The sequence below is a fragment of the Pseudophryne corroboree genome, chromosome 4 (genome assembly GCF_028390025.1).
Source record: "Pseudophryne corroboree isolate aPseCor3 chromosome 4, aPseCor3.hap2, whole genome shotgun sequence".
Lineage (NCBI taxonomy): Eukaryota > Metazoa > Chordata > Amphibia > Anura > Myobatrachidae > Pseudophryne > Pseudophryne corroboree.
The window spans coordinates 813,721,606-813,738,066 of record NC_086447.1 but is presented as its reverse complement, the minus strand read 5'-3'; the positions used below and the strand labels follow the sequence as shown (position 1 = coordinate 813,738,066).

Below are 16,461 nucleotides of genomic sequence, written 5' to 3'. Positions count from 1 at the left end.
CCCCACTCTCCCGGGTGTAGGTCGTGCCTGCTGAGGAAGTCTGCTTCCCAGTTGTCCACTCCAGGAATGAACACTGCTGACAGTGCTAGCACGTGATTTTCCGCCCATCGGAGAATCCTTGTGGCTTCTGCCATCGCCATCCTGCTTCTTGTGCCGCCCTGTCGGTTTACATGGGCGACCGCCGTGATGTTGTCTGATTGAATCAGCACTGGTCGGTTCTGAAGCAGGGGCTCTGCTTGACGCAGGGCGTTGTAAATGGCCCTTAGTTCCAGTATATTTATGTGTAGTGAAGTCTCCTGACTTGACCACAGTCCCTGGAAGTTCCTTCCCTGAGTGACTGCCCCCCCATCATCGGAGGCTTGCGTCCGTGGTCACCAGGACCCAGTCCTGTATGCCAAATCTGCGGCCCTCGAGAAGATGAGCACTCTGCAGCCACCACAGCAGAGACACCCTGGCCCTTGGGGACAGGGTGATCAACCGATGCATCTGAAGATGCGATCCGGACCATTTGTCTAACAGATCCCACTGAAAGATCCTTGCATGGAACCTGCCGAAGGGAATTGCTTCGTAAGAAGCCACCATCTTTCCCAGGACTCGCGTGCAGTGATGCACCGACACCTGTTTTGGTTTCAGGAGGTCCCTGACCAGAGATGACAATTCCTGGGCCTTCTCCACCGGGAGAAACACCTTCTTCTGTTCTGTGTCCAGAATCATGCCCAGGAAGAGCAGACGCGTCGCAGGAATCAGCTGCGACTTTGGGATATTCAGAATCCAGCCGTTCTGTAGCAAAACTTCCCGAGAAAGTGCTACGCTGACTAACAACTGCTCTCTGGACCTCGCCTTTATAAGGAGATCGTCCAAGTACGGGATAATTATAACTCCCTTCTTCCGAAGGAGTATCATCATTTTGGCCATTACCTTGGTACATACTCTCGGTGCCGTGGACAGACCAAACGGCAACGTCTGGAATTGGTAATGACAATCCTGTACCACAAACCTGAGGTACTCCTGGTGAGGTGGGTAAACGGGGACATCCAAGTAAGCATCCTTGATGTCCAGCGACACCATAAAATCCCCCTCTTCCAGGCTTGCAATAACCGCCCTGAGCGATTCCATTTTGAACTTGAACTTCCTTATATAAGTGTTCAAGGATTTTAAATTCAGAATGGGTCTCACCGAACCGTCTGGTTTCGGTACCACAAACATTGTGGAATAGTAACCCCGTCCCTGTTGAAGGAGGGGAACCTTGATTATCACCTGCTGGAGGTACAGCTTGTGAATTGCCGCCAGTACTACCTCCCTTTCCCTGGGAGCAGCTGGCAAGGCTGATTTGAGGTAACGGCGAGGGGGAGTCGCCTCGAACTCCAGCTTGTATCCCTGAGATACAATTTGTACAGCCCAGAGATCCACTTGTGAGCGAACCCACTGGTTGCTGAAGTTTCGGAGACGCGCCCCCACCGCACCCGGCTCCGCCTGTGGAGCCCCAGCGTCATGCGGTGGACTTAGAGGAAGCGGGGGAGGATTTTTGTTCCTGGGAACTGGCTGCCTGGTGCAGCTTCTTTCCTCTACCCCTGCCTCTGGGCAGAAAGGATGCGCCTCTGATCCGCTTGCCTTTCTGAGGCCGAAAGGACTGTACATGATAATACGGTGCTTTCTTAGGCTGTGAGGGAACCTGAGGTAAAAAAGTTGAATTCCCGGCTGTTGCCGTGGATACGAGGTCCGAGAGACCGTCCCCAAACAATTCCTCACCCTTATAAGGCAAAACCTCCATGTGTCTTTTAGAATCAGCATCACCTGTCCACTGCAGAGTCCATAATACTCTCCTGGCAGAAATGGACATTGCATTAATTCTAGATGCCAGCAGGCAAATGTCCCTCTGTGCATCCCGCATATATAAGACGACGTCTTTTATGTGTTCTATGGTTAGCAAAATAGTATCCCTGTCGAGGGAATCAATGTTGTCTGACAGGGTATCAGACCATGCGGCTGCAGCACTACACATCCATGCTGAAGCAATAGCAGGTCTCAGTATAGTACCTGAGTGTGTATACACAGACTTCAGGATAGCTTCCTGCTTTCTATCCGCAGGCTCCTTTAAGGCGGCCGTATCCTGAGACGGCAGTGCCACCTTTTTTGATAAGCGTGTGAGCGCCTTGTCCACCCTAGGGGATGTTTCCCAACGTAACCTATCCGTTAGCGGGAAAGGGTACGCCATCAGTAACCTCTTAGAAATCACTAGTTTCTTATCGGGGGAACTCCACGCTTCCTCACACAATTCATTTAATTCATCAGATGGGGGAAAAGTCACTGGCTGCTTTTTCTCCCCAAACATAATACCCTTCTTGGTAGTAACCGGGTTAATATCAGAAATGTGCAATACATTTTTCATTGCAGTAATCATGCATCGGATGGCTTTAGTAGACTGTGCATTTGTCTCATCCTCATCTACACTGGAGTCAGACTCCGTGTCGACATCTGTGTCTACCATCTGAGCTAGCGGGCGTTTATGAGCCCCTGATGGCCTCTGAGACGCCTGGGCAGGCGCGGGTTGAGATCCCGGCTGTCCCAAGGCTGCTGCGTCATCAAACCTTTTATGTAAGGAGTTGACACTGTCTGTTAAGACCTTCCACATATCCATCCAATCCGGTGTCGGCCCCGTCGGGGGCGACACCACACTTATCTGCCCTTGCTCCGCCTCCACGTAACCCTCATTAAACATGTCGACACAGCCGTACCGACACACCGCACACACACAGGGAATGCTCTGACTGAGGACAGGACCCCACAAAGTCCTTTGGGGAGACAGAGAGAGAGTATGCCAGCACACACCACAGCGCTATATAACACAGGGATTTACACTATAATGAGTGATTTTTCCCAATAGCTGCTTAATATATATTATTTGCGCCTAAATTTATGTGCCCCCCCTCTCTTTTTTACCCTTCTTGTATCAGGAATACTGCAGGGGAGAGCCTGGGGAGCTGCTTCCAGCAGAACTGTGAAGGAAAAATGGCGCTGGTGTGCTGAGGAAGAAGGCCCCGCCCCCTCAGCGGCGGGCTTCTCCCTGCAGTTTCTGACTGAAAAATGGCGGGGGTTTTACACATATACAGTCACAGACTGTATTATGTGTATTTTTATGCCAAAAGGTATTTTATTGCTGCCCAGGATGCGCCCCCCCCAGCGCCCTGCACCCTACAGTGACCGGAGTGTGTGGTGTGCAGTGGGAGCAATGGCGCACAGCTGCAGTGCTGTGCGCTACGTTAATGAAGACCGGAGTCTTCTGCCGCCGATTTCATCTCCTTCTCTTCTGTCTTCTGGCTCTGCAAGGGGGACGGCGGCGCGGCTCCGGGAACGGACGATCGAGGTCAGGCCCTGTGTTCGAACCCTCTGGAGCTAATGGTGTCCAGTAGCCTAAGAAGCACAAGCTAGCTGCACGCAGGTAGGTTTGCTTCTCTCCCCTCAGTCCCTTGTAGCAGTGAGTCTGTTGCCAGCAGATCTCACTGAAAACAAAAAAACCTAACAAATACTTTCTTTCTAGCAAGCTCAGGAGAGCTCACTAGGAGCACCCAGCTCTGGCCGGGCGCAGATTCTAACTGAGGTCTGGAGGAGGGGCATAGAGGGAGGAGCCAGTGCACACCAGATAGTACCTAATCTTTCTTTTAGAGTGCCCAGTCTCCTGCGGAGCCCGTCTATTCCCCATGGTCCTTACAGAGTTCCCAGCATCCACTAGGACGTCAGAGAAAATAGATTTAAGTCAATCACATAAAGACACTGCTAGTGTCCTAATGTACAGTACATGACAAATAAATTCCATCTCCAATTAAATGCAATATAAACAAAAGGGGATAATGTGTGAGAACCAGATAAAGAGAATTCCACAGATCTCATATTGTCCTGTGATGCTTCTAGAAGTGAAATGGAATTTATCAGAAGTATATGAAACAAAAAGAACTCTACATTAACAAAAACCATTTACTAAATAATAATTTTAGAACTGTAACATGCTTTTATAAACTGCAGGATTAAGACCTAGCTATGAAAGACAGCACATATCTCAAACACAAATGATCCTTTAGAGCACATTGAAATGCTACATTAATTACTGTAAATGTGTACACGTTAAAGTAGAAAAGATTTAAAAATATTAGTTCTTTTGTAGAAAAAGGTCAAAACAAATAAAATAAAATAACTTCATTTACCTTAGGTACTTGTTCCAGATCTGCCGTGGATTTATTAACTGGGAACAAAAAAAAAAAGAAGAAAGTAGGTTAGAAGAAAAAAAATAAGAATTTACTTACCGATAATTCTATTTCTCGGAGTCCGTAGTGGATGCTGGGGTTCCTGAAAGGACCATGGGGAATAGCGGCTCCGCAGGAGACAGGGCACAAAAAGTAAAGCTTTAGGATCAGGTGGTGTGCACTGGCTCCTCCCCCCATGACCCTCCTCCAAGCCTCAGTTAGGATACTGTGCCCGGACGAGCGTACACAATAAGGAAGGATTTTGAATCCCGGTTAAGACTCATACCAGCCACACCAATCACACTGTACAACCTGTGATCTGAACCCAGTTAACAGTATGATAACAGCGGAGCCTCTGAAAAGATGGCTCACAACAATAATAACCCGATTTTTGTAACTATGTACAAGTAATGCAGATAATCCGCACTTGGGATGGGCGCCCAGCATCCACTACGGACTCCGAGAAATAGAATTATCGGTAAGTAAAATAAGAATTTACTTACCGATAATTCTATTTCTCGGAGTCCGTAGTGGATGCTGGGGTTCCTGAAAGGACCATGGGGAATAGCGGCTCCGCAGGAGACAGGGCACAAAAGTAAAGCTTTTACAGGTCAGGTGGTGTGTACTGGCTCCTCCCCCTATGACCCTCCTCCAGACTCCAGTTAGGTACTGTGCCCGGACGAGCGTACACAATAAGGGAGGATTTTGAATCCCGGGTAAGACTCATACCAGCCACACCAATCACACCGTACAACTTGTGATCTAAACCCAGTTAACAGTATGATAACAGAGGAGCCTCTGAAAGATGGCTTCCTAAACAATAACCCAAATTAGTTAACAATAACTATGTACAAGTATTGCAGATAATCCGCACTTGGGATGGGCGCCCAGCATCCACTACGGACTCCGAGAAATAGAATTATCGGTAAGTAAATTCTTATTTTCTCTATCGTCCTAAGTGGATGCTGGGGTTCCTGAAAGGACCATGGGGATTATACCAAAGCTCCCAAACGGGCGGGAGAGTGCGGATGACTCTGCAGCACCGAATGAGAGAACTCCAGGTCCTCTTTTGCCAGGGTATCAAATTTGTAAAATTTTACAAATGTGTTCTCCCCTGACCACGTAGCTGCTCGGCAGAGTTGTAATGCCGAGACCCCTCGGGCAGCCGCCCAAGATGAGCCCATCTTCCTTGTGGAATGGGCCTTAACAGATTTAGGCTGTGGCAGGCCTGCCACAGAATGTGCAAGTTGAATTGTGTTACAAATCCAACGAGCAATCGACTGCTTAGAAGCAGGAGCACCCAACTTGTTGGGTGCATACAGTATAAACAGCGAGTCAGATTTTCTGACTCCAGCCGTCCTTGAAATATATATTTTTAAGGCTCTGACAACGTCTAACAACTTGGAGTCCTCCAAGTCGTCTGTAGCCGCAGGCACTACAATAGGCTGGTTCAGGTGAAACGCTGATACCACCTTAGGGAGAAAATGCGGACGTGTCCGCAGCTCTGCCCTATCCGAATGGAAAATTAAATAAGGGCTTTTATAAGATAAAGCCGCCAATTCAGATACTCTCCTGGCCGAAGCCAGGGCCAGTAACATAGTCACTTTCCATGTGAGATATTTCAAATCCACATTCTTTAGTGGTTCAAACCAATGGGATTTGAGGAAATCTAAAACTACATTTAGATTCCACGGTGCCACCGGAGGCACCACAGGAGGCTGTATATGCAGTACTCCTTTGACAAAAGTCTGGACCTCAGGGACTGAGGCCAATTCTTTTTGGAAGAATATTGACAGGGCCGAAATTTGAACCTTTATAGATCCCAATTTGAGACCCATAGACAATCCTGATTGCAGGAAATGTAGGAAACGACCCAGTTGAAATTCCTCCGTCGGAGCACTCCGATCCTCGCACCACGCAACATATTTTCGCCAAATACGGTGATAATGTTTCGCGGTGACTTCCTTCCTTGCCTTTATCAAGGTAGGAATGACCTCTTCTGGAATGCCTTTTCCTTTTAGGATCTGGCGTTCAACCGCCATGCCGTCAAACGCAGCAGCGGTAAGTCTTGAAAGAGACACGGACCCTGCTGGAGCAGGTCCCTTCTCAGAGGTAGAGGCCACGGCTCGTCCGTGACCATCTCTTGAAGTTCCGGGTACCAAGTCCTTCTTGGCCAATCCGGAGCCACTAGTATCGTTCTTACTCCTCTTCGCCGTATAATTCTCAATACCTTTGGTATGAGAGGCAGAGGAGGAAACACATCCACCGACTGATACACCCAAGGTGTTACCAGCGCGTCCACAGCTATTGCCTGCGGATCTCTTGACCTGGCGCAATACCTGTCCAGTTTTTTGTTGAGGCGAGACGCCATCATGTCCACCATTGGTTTTTCCCAACGGTTTATTAGCATGTGAAAAACTTCTGGATGAAGTCCCCACTCTCCCGGGTGAAGATCGTGTCTGCTGAGGAAGTCTGCTTCCCAGTTGTCCACGCCCGGGATGAATACTGCTGACAAAGCTATCACGTGATTCTCCGCCCAGCGAAGGATCCTGGCAGCTTCTGCCATTGCACTCCTGCTTCTTGTGCCGCCCTGTCTGTTTACATGGGCGACTGCCGTGATGTTGTCCGACTGGATCAACACCGGTCTTCCTTGAAGCAGAGGTTCCGCCTGGCTTAGAGCATTGTAGATCGCTCTTAGTTCCAGAATGTTTATGTGCAGAGACTTTTCCAGGCTCGTCCACACTCCCTGGAAGTTTCTTCCCTGTGTGACTGCTCCCCAGCCTCTCAGGCTGGCGTCCGTGGTCACCAGGATCCAATCCTGTATGCCGAATCTGCGGCCCTCCAATAGATGAGCCTCCTGCAACCACCACAGGAGAGATACCCTTGTCCTTGGCGACAGGGTTATCCGCAGGTGCATCTGAAGATGCGACCCTGACCATTTGTCCAACAGATCCCTTTGAAAAATTCTTGCATGGAATCTGCCGAACGGAATTGCTTCGTAAGAAGCTACCATTTTTCCCAGGACTCTTGTGCATTGATGTACAGACACCTTTCCTGGTTTTAGGAGGTTCCTGACCAGGTCGGATAACTCCTTGGCTTTTTCCTCGGGAAGAAAAACCTTTTTCTGAACTGTGTCCAGAATCATCCCCAGGAACAGCAGACGAGTTGTCGGCATTAATTGGGATTTTGGAATATTCAGAATCCATCCGTGCTGCTTTAGCACCTCTTGAGATAGTGCTAATCCCATCTCTAGCTGTTCTCTGGACCTTGCCCTTATTAGGAGATCGTCCAAGTATGGGATAATTAATACGCCTTTTCTTCGAAGAAGAATCATCATCTCGGCCATTACCTTTGTAAAGACCCGAGGTGCCGTGGACAACCCAAACGGCAGCGTCTGAAACTGATAGTGACAGTTTTGTACAACGAACCTGAGGTACCCCTGGTGTGAGGGGTAAATTGGAACGTGGAGATACGCATCCTTGATGTCCAAGGATACCATAAAATCCCCTTCTTCCAGGTTCGCTATCACTGCTCTGAGTGACTCCATCTTGAACTTGAACTTCTTTATGTACAGGTTCAAGGACTTCAGATTTAGAATAGGCCTTACCGAGCCATCCGGCTTCGGTACCACAAATAGAGTGGAGTAATACCCCTTCCCTTGCTGTAGAAGAGGTACCTTGACTATCACCTGCTGAGAGTACAGCTTGTGAATGGCTTCCAAAACCGTCTCCCTTTCGGAGGGGGACGTTGGTAAAGCAGACTTCAGGAAACGGCGAGGTGGAGACGTCTCTAATTCCAACCTGTACCCCTGAGATATTATCTGCAGGATCCAGGGATTTACCTGCGAGTGAGCCCACTGCGCGCTGTAATTCTTGAGACGCCCGCCTACCGCCCCCGAGTCCGCTTGAGAAGCCCCAGCGTCATGCTGAGGCTTTTGTAGAAGCCGGGGAGGGCTTCTGTTCCTGGGAAGGAGCTGCCTGTTGCTGTCTCTTCCCTCGTCCTCTGCCTCGTGGCAGACATGAATAGCCCTTTGCTCTCTTGTTTTTAAAGGAACGAAAGGGCTGCGGTTGAAAGGTCGGTGCCTTTTTCTGTTGGGGAGTGACTTGAGGTAGAAAGGTGGATTTCCCGGCCGTAGCCGTGGCCACCAAATCCGATAGACCGACCCCAAATAACTCCTCCCCCTTATACGGCAAAACTTCCATATGCCGTTTTGAATCCGCATCGCCTGTCCACTGTCGTGTCCATAAAGCTCTTCTGGCCGAAATGGACATAGCACTTACCCGTGATGCCAGTGTGCAGATATCTCTCTGTGCATCACGCATATAAAGAAAAGCATCCTTTATTTGTTCTAACGACAGTAAAATATTGTCCCTGTCCAGGGTATCAATATTTTCGATCAGGGACTCTGACCAAACTACCCCAGCACTGCACATCCAGGCAGTCGCAATAGCTGGTCGTAGTATAACACCTGCATGTGTGTATATACTTTTTTGGATATTTTCCATCCTCCTATCTGATGGATCTTTAAGTGCGGCCGTCTCAGGAGAGGGTAACGCCACTTGTTTTGATAAGCGTGTTAGCGCTTTGTCCACCCTAGGAGGTGTTTCCCAGCGCTCCCTAACCTCTGGTGGGAAAGGGTATAAAGCCAATAACTTCTTTGAAATTAGCAGTTTTTTATCGGGGGCAACCCACGCTTCATCACACACGTCATTTAATTCTTCTGATTCGGGAAAAACTACTGGTAGTTTTTTCACACCCCACATAATACCCTGTTTAGTGGTACCTGTAGTATCAGCTAATTGTAACGCCTCCTTCATTGCCAAAATCATATAACGTGTGGCCCTACTGGAAAATACGGTTGATTCGTCGCCCTCACCACTGGAATCAGTGCCTGTGTCTGGGTCTGTGTCGACCGACTGAGGCAAAGGGCGTTTTACAGCCCCTGACGGTGCTTGAGGCGCCTGGACAGGCACTAATTGATTGTCCGGCCGCCTCATGTCGGCAAACGACTGCTTAAGCGAATTGACGCTATCCCGTAATTCCACAAATAAAGGCATCCATTCCGGTGTCGACTCCCTAGGGGGTGACATCCTCATATTTGGCAATTGCTCCGCCTCCACACCAATATCGTCCTCATACATGTCGACACACACGTACCGACACACAGCAGACACACAGGGAATGCTCTATACGAAGACAGGACCCACTAGCCCTTTGGGGAGACAGAGGGAGAGTCTGCCAGCACACACCAAAAAGCGCTATATATGACAGGGATAGCCTTATGATTAAGTGCTCCCTTATAGCTGCTTTTTATATAAATATATAGCCATTAATATGCCCCCCCTCTCTGTTTTACCCTGTTTCTGTAGTGCAGTGCAGGGGAGAGACCTGGGAGCCGTCCTGACCAGCGGAGCTGTGACAGAAAATGGCGCCGTGTGCTGAGGAGATAGGCCCCGCCCCTTTTTCGGCGGGCTCGTCTCCCGCTATTTAGTACATTTAGGCAGGGGTAAATATCTCCATATAGCCTCTGGGGGCTATATGTGAGGTATTTTTTGCCTTTTAAAAGGTTTTCATTTGCCTCCCAGGGCGCCCCCCCCCAGCGCCCTGCACCCTCAGTGACTGCCGTGTGAAGTGTGCTGAGAGGAAAATGGCGCACAGCTGCAGTGCTGTGCGCTACCTTAGAAGACTGCTGGAGTCTTCAGCCGCCGATTCTGGACCTCTTCTTGCTTCAGCATCTGCGAGGGGGCCGGCGGCGCGGCTCCGGTGACCATCCAGGCTGTACCTGTGATCGTCCCTCTGGAGCTTCATGTCCAGTAGCCAAGAAGCCAATCCATCCTGCACGCAGGTGAGTTCACTTCTTCTCCCCTCTGTCCCTCGTTGCAGTGATCCTGTTGCCAGCAGGAATCACTGTAAAATAAAAAACCTAAGCTAAACTGTCTAAGCAGCTCTTTATGAGAGCCACCTAGAATTGCACCCTTCTCGGCCGGGCACAAAAATCTAACTGGAGTCTGGAGGAGGGTCATAGGGGGAGGAGCCAGTACACACCACCTGACCTGTAAAAGCTTTACTTTTGTGCCCTGTCTCCTGCGGAGCCGCTATTCCCCATGGTCCTTTCAGGAACCCCAGCATCCACTTAGGACGATAGAGAAATTCTTATTTTCTCTATCGTCCTAGTGGATGCTGGGGTTCCTGAAAGGACCATGGGGATTATACCAAAGCTCCCAAACGGGCGGGAGAGTGCGGATGACTCTGCAGCACCGAATGAGAGAACTCCAGGTCCTCCTTAGCCAGGGTATCAAATTTGTAGGATTTTACAAACGTGTTTGCCCCTGACTAAATAGCCGCTCGGCAAAGTTGTAAAGCCGAGACCCCTCGGGCAGCCGCCCAAGATGAGCCCACCTTCCTTGTGGAATGGGCATTTACATATTTTGGCTGTGGCAGGCCTGCCACAGAATGTGCAAGCTGAATTGTATTACACATCCAACTAGCAATAGTCTGCTTAGAAGCAAGAGCACCCAGTTTGTTGGGTGCATACAGGATAACAGCAAGTCAGTTTTCCTGACTCCAGCCGTCCTGGAACCTATACTTTCAGGGCCCTGACAACATCCAGCAACTTGGAGTCCTCCAAGTCCCTAGTAGGCGCAAGGCACCACAATAAGCTGGTTCAGGTGAAACACTGACACCACCTTAGGGAGAGAACTGGGGACGAGTCCGCAGCTCTGCCCTGTCCGAATGGACAAATAGATATGGGCTTTTTTGAGAAAAAAACCCACCAATTTGACACTCGCCTGGCCCAGGCCAGAGCCAAGAGCATGGTCACTTTTCATGTGAGATGCTTCAAATCCACAGATTTGACTGGTTTTAAACCAATGTGATTTGAGGAATCCCAGAACTACGTTGAGATCCCACAGTGCCACAAAAGGGGGTTGTATATGCAATACTCCCTTGACAAACTTCTGGACTTCAGGAACTGAAGCCAATTCTTTCTGGAAGAAAATCGACAGGGCCGAAATTTGAACCTTAATGGGCCCCAATTTGAGGCCCATAGACACTCCTGTTTGCAGGAAATGCAGGAATCGACCGAGTTGAAATTTCTTCGTGGGGCCTTCCTGGCCTCACACCACGCAACATATTTTCGCCACATGTGGTGATAATGTTGTGCGGTCACCTCCTTCCTGGCTTTGACCAGGGTAGGAATGACCTCTTCCGGAATGCCTTTTTCCCTTAGGATCCGGCGTTCCACCGCCATGCCGTCAAACGCAGCTGCGGTAAGTCTTGGAACAGACATGGTACTTGCTGAAGCAAGTCCCTTCTTAGCGGCAGAGGCCATAAGTCCTCTGTGAGCATCTCTTGAAGTTCCGGGTACCAAGTCCTTCTTGGCCAATCCGGAGCCATGAGTATAGTTCTTACTCCTCTACGTCTTATAATTCTCAGTACCTTAGGTATGAGAAGCAGAGGAGGGAACACATACACCGATTGGTACACCCACGGTGTTACCAGAACGTCCACAGCTATTGCCTGAGGGTCTCTTGACCTGGCGCAATACCTGTCCCGTTTTTTGTTCAGACGGGACGCCATCATGTCCACCTTTGGTATTTCCCAACGGTTCACAATCATGTGGAAAAACTTCCCGATGAAGTTTCCACTCTCCCGGGTGGAGGTCGTGCCTGCTGAGGAAGTCTGCTTCCCAGTTTCCACTCCCGGAATGAAACACTGCTGACAGTGCTATCACATGATTTTCCGCCCAGCGAAAAGTCCTTGCAGTTTTTGCCATTGCCCTCCTGCTTCTTGTGCCGCCCTATCTGTTTACGTGGGCGACTGCCGTGATGTTTTTCCCACTGGATCAATACCGGCTGACCTTGAAACAGAGGTCTTGCTAAGCTTAGAGCATTATAAATTTACCCTTAGCTCCAGTATATTTATGTGGAGAAAAGTCTCCAGACTTGATCACACTCCCTGGAAATTTTTTCCTTGTGTGACTGCTCCCCAGCCTCTCGGGCTGGCCTCCGTGGTCACCAGCATCCAATCCTGAATGCCGAATCTGCGGCCCTCTAGAAGATGAGCACTCTGTAACCACCACAGGAGAGACACCCTTGTCCTTGGATATAGGGTTATCCGCTGATGCATCTGAAGATGCGATCCGGACCATTTGTCCAGCAGATCCCACTGAAAAGTTCTTGCGTGAAATCTGCCGAATGGAATTGCTTCGTAGGAAGCCACCATTTTTACCAGGACCCTTGTGCAATGATGCACTGACACTTTTCCTGGTTTTAGGAGGTTCTTGACTAGCTCGGATAACTCCCTGGCTTTCTCTTCCGGGAGAAACACCTTTTTCTGCACTGTGTCCAGAATCATCCCTAGGCACAGCAGACGTGTCGTCAGGATCAGCTGCGATTTTGGAATATTTAGAATCCATCCGTGCTGTTGTAGCAGTATCCGATATAGTGCTACTCCGACCTCCAACTGTTCCCTGGACTTTGCCCTTATCAGGAGATCGTCCAAGTAAGGGGTAATTAAGACGCCTTTTCTTCGAAGAAGAATCATCATTTCGGCCATTACCTTGGTAAAGACCCGGGGTGCCGTGGACAATCCAAACGGCAGCGTCTGAAACTGACAGTGACAGTTCTATACCACGAACCTGAGGTACCCTTAGTGAGAAGGGCAAATTTGGGACATGGAGGTAAGCATCCCTGATGTCCCGGGACACTATATAGTCCCCTTCTTCCTGGTTCGTTATCACTGCTCTGAGTGACTCCATCTTGATTTGAACCTTTGTAAGTGTTCAAATTTTTTTAGATTTAGAATAGGTCTCACCTAGCCTTCTGGCTTCAGTACCACAATATAGTGTGGAATAATACCCCTTTCCTTGTTGTAGGAGGGGTAATTTGATTATCACCTGCTGGGAATACAGCTTGTGAATTTTTTCCCATACTGCCTCCTTGTCGGAGGGATACCTTGGTGAAGCAGACTTCAGGAGCCTGCGAGGGGGAAACGTTTCGACATTCCAATCTGTACCCCTGGGATACTACTTGTAGGATCCAGGGGTCCTGTACGGTCCCAGCGTCATGCTGAGAGCTTGGCAGAAGCGGTGGAAGGCTTCTGTTCCTGGGAATGGGCTGCCTTCTGCAGTCTTCTTCCCATTTCCTCTATCCCTGGGCAAATATGACTCTTATAGGGACGAAAGGACTGAGGCTGAAAAGACGGTGTCTTTTTCTGCAGAGATGTGACTTAGGGTAAAAACGGTGGATTTTCCAGCAGTTGCCGTGGCCACCAGGTCCGATGGACCGACCCCAAATAACTCCTCTTCCTTTATACGGCAATACACCTTTGTGCCGTTTGGAATCTGCATCACCTGACCACTGTCGTGTCCATAAACATCTTCTGGCAGATATGGACATCGCACTTACTCTTGATGCCAGAGTGCAAATATCCCTCTGTGCATCTCGCATATATAGAAATGCATCCTTTAAATGCTCTATAGTCAATAAAATACTGTCCCTGTCAAGGGTATCAATATTTTTAGTCAGGGAATCCGACCAAGCCACCGCAGCTCTGCACATCCAGGCTGAGGCGATCGCTGGTCGCAGTATAACACCAGTATGTGTGTATATACTTTTATATGATATTTTCCAGCCTCCTGTCAGCTGGCTCCTTGAGGACGGCCCTATCTATAGACGGTACCGCCACTTGTTTTGATAAGCGTGTGAGCGCCTTATCCACCCTAAGGGGTGTTTCCCAACGCGCCCTAACTTCTGGCGGGAAAGGGTATACCGCCAATAATTTTCTATCGGGGGGAACCCACGCATCATCACACACTTCATTTAATTTATCTGATTCAGGAAAAACTACAGGTAGTTTTTTCACATCCCACATAATACCCTCTTTTGTGGTACTTGTAGTATCAGAAATATGTAACACCTCCTTCATTGCCCTTAACGTGTGGCCCTAATAAGGAATACGTTTGTTTATTCACCGTCGACACTGGATTCAGTGTCCGTGTCTGTGTCGACCGACTAAGGTAAACGGGCGTTTTAAAACCCCTGACGGTGTTTTTGAGACGTCTGGACCGGTACTAATTGTTTGTCGGCCGTCTCATGTCGTCAACCGACCTTGCAGTGTGTTGACATTATCACGTAATTCCCTAAATAAGCCATCCATTCCGGTGTCGACTCCCTAGAGAGTGACATCACCATTACAGGCAATTGCTCCGCCTCCTCACCAACATCGTCCTCATACATGTCGACACACACGTACCGACACACAGCACACACACAGGGAATGCTCTGATAGAGGACAGGACCCACTAGCCCTTTGGAGAGACAGAGGGAGAGTTTGCCAGCACACACCAAAAAACGCTATAATTATATAGGGACAACCTTATATAAGTGTTTTCCCTTATAGCATCTTTTTATATATTTCTAACGCCAAATTAGTGCCCCCCCCTCTCTGTTTTAACCCTGTTTCTGTAGTGCAGTGCAGGGGAGAGCCTGGGAGCCTTCCCTCCAGCCTTTCTGTGAGGGAAAATGGCGCTGTGTGCTGAGGAGATAGGCCCCGCCCCTTTTTCGGCGGGCTCGTCTCCCGCTCTTCAACGGATTCTGGCAGGGGTTAAATATCTCCATATAGCCCCCGGAGGCTATATGTGAGGTATTTTTTGCCAAAAAATAGGTTTACATTGCCTCCCAGGGCGCCCCCCTCCCAGCGCCCTGCACCCTCAGTGACTGCCGTGTGAAGTGTGCTGAGAGCAATGGCGCACAGCTGCAGTGCTGTGCGCTACCTTAAGAAGACTGAGGAGTCTTCTGCCGCCGATTCTGGACCTTCTTCTCTTTTCAGCATCTGCAAGGGGGCCGGCGGCGAGGCTCCGGTGACCATCCAGGCTGTACCTGTGATCGTCCCTCTGGAGCTAATGTCCAGTAGCCAAAGAAGCCAATCCATCCTGCACGCAGGTGAGTTCACTTCTTCTCCCCTAAGTCCCTCGTTGCAGTGATCCTGTTGCCAGCAGGACTCACTGTAAAATAAAAAACCTAAGCTAAACTTTTCTAAGCAGCTCTTTAGGAGAGCCACCTAGATTGCACCCTTCTCGGCCGGGCACAAAAATCTAACTGAGGCTTGGAGGAGGGTCATGGGGGGAGGAGCCAGTGCACACCACCTGATCCTAAAGCTTTACTTTTTGTGCCCTGTCTCCTGCGGAGCCGCTATTCCCCATGGTCCTTTCAGGAACCCCAGCATCCACTAGGACGATAGAGAAAAATTAAAAGTGTGCAAATTCAGATTACAGAATTGAGTAAGTACAACGCCAGAGAATCATAGGAAGCTGGCGACCAGGTAGTCCATCTGGTCTGCCTGGTTCCCTCCCCAGTGTACTGTATATTTCTTTATGGTTGTCCCAGACGCAATTTCTGAGCATGGTTTTCCAATTGTACCCTTCAACTCTTTTGAATTTCTTAACATTCTTATTTATTTGTTCCATAAATCTTATGTACTGTATATAACTAGTCATTCCCCTTACTACTGTGGCTTATACAGACATTTATATGAAAATCATAAGGACATTTTCATGCAATTCAACTCAAAGTGTCTATTGCTCCTAATGCTGTCCACACCCAGCCAAAGCAACGGACTGCTCCGGGCTTGGACGGACACTCTAAGATAGAACTGAAAGAGACTCCAAGCTTTTGGCACATTATGAGAAACTGCTGTGTGGGGTGATGGTTAGATGCAGGGAGGCAGCGTAGGTGGGCGGCCAGTAGACACTAGCAATAATTTGCAAAGTATGGAAAAGGGACCGTAACTTATTAAGGTGCATACACACGGAGAGATTTGGACTATGAGAGATTTTGACTGAGAGGTTTCCCTTGAATTGGCAGTAGGAGATTTTGACTAACTTTTCCAGCGATTTTGACTATGAGCGATTTTGGCTAACTCATTCAAGAAAGGGGTTGCTTTTTCTTTTCCAGCGACCTAGCCAAAATTGACTTGCCTGCACAGTCTATTTTTAGCAGCGATAGCGACCTGGCGGGGACGCGTATCACTATCGCTGGCTGTGTACACATGGAGAGATATGCACTAACTTTCTGAGCGATTTTGACTATATAGTCAAAATCACTCAGTTATATCGCTCCGTGTGTATGCACCTTAAAGGTCCATACACACGGAGCGATATAGCCGAGCTATTTTGTCTATATAGTCAAAATTGCTCAGAAAGTTAGTGCATATTGCTCTGTGT

At 48.9% G+C, this 16,461-nt stretch overlaps 1 protein-coding gene across 3 annotated transcripts in view; it reads right to left on the bottom strand.

Moving 5' to 3' along the window:
- Positions 1-16,461, bottom strand: part of VPS54 (VPS54 subunit of GARP complex) — a 243,712-nt gene that overhangs the window by 133,228 nt on the left and 94,023 nt on the right. For all 3 annotated transcript variants that reach the window (XM_063918442.1, XM_063918445.1, XM_063918444.1), the window contains one exon: positions 4,200-4,237. In XM_063918442.1, coding sequence (XP_063774512.1) covers positions 4,200-4,237 — 38 coding nt within the window. The remainder of the gene's footprint in view (positions 1-4,199; positions 4,238-16,461) is intronic.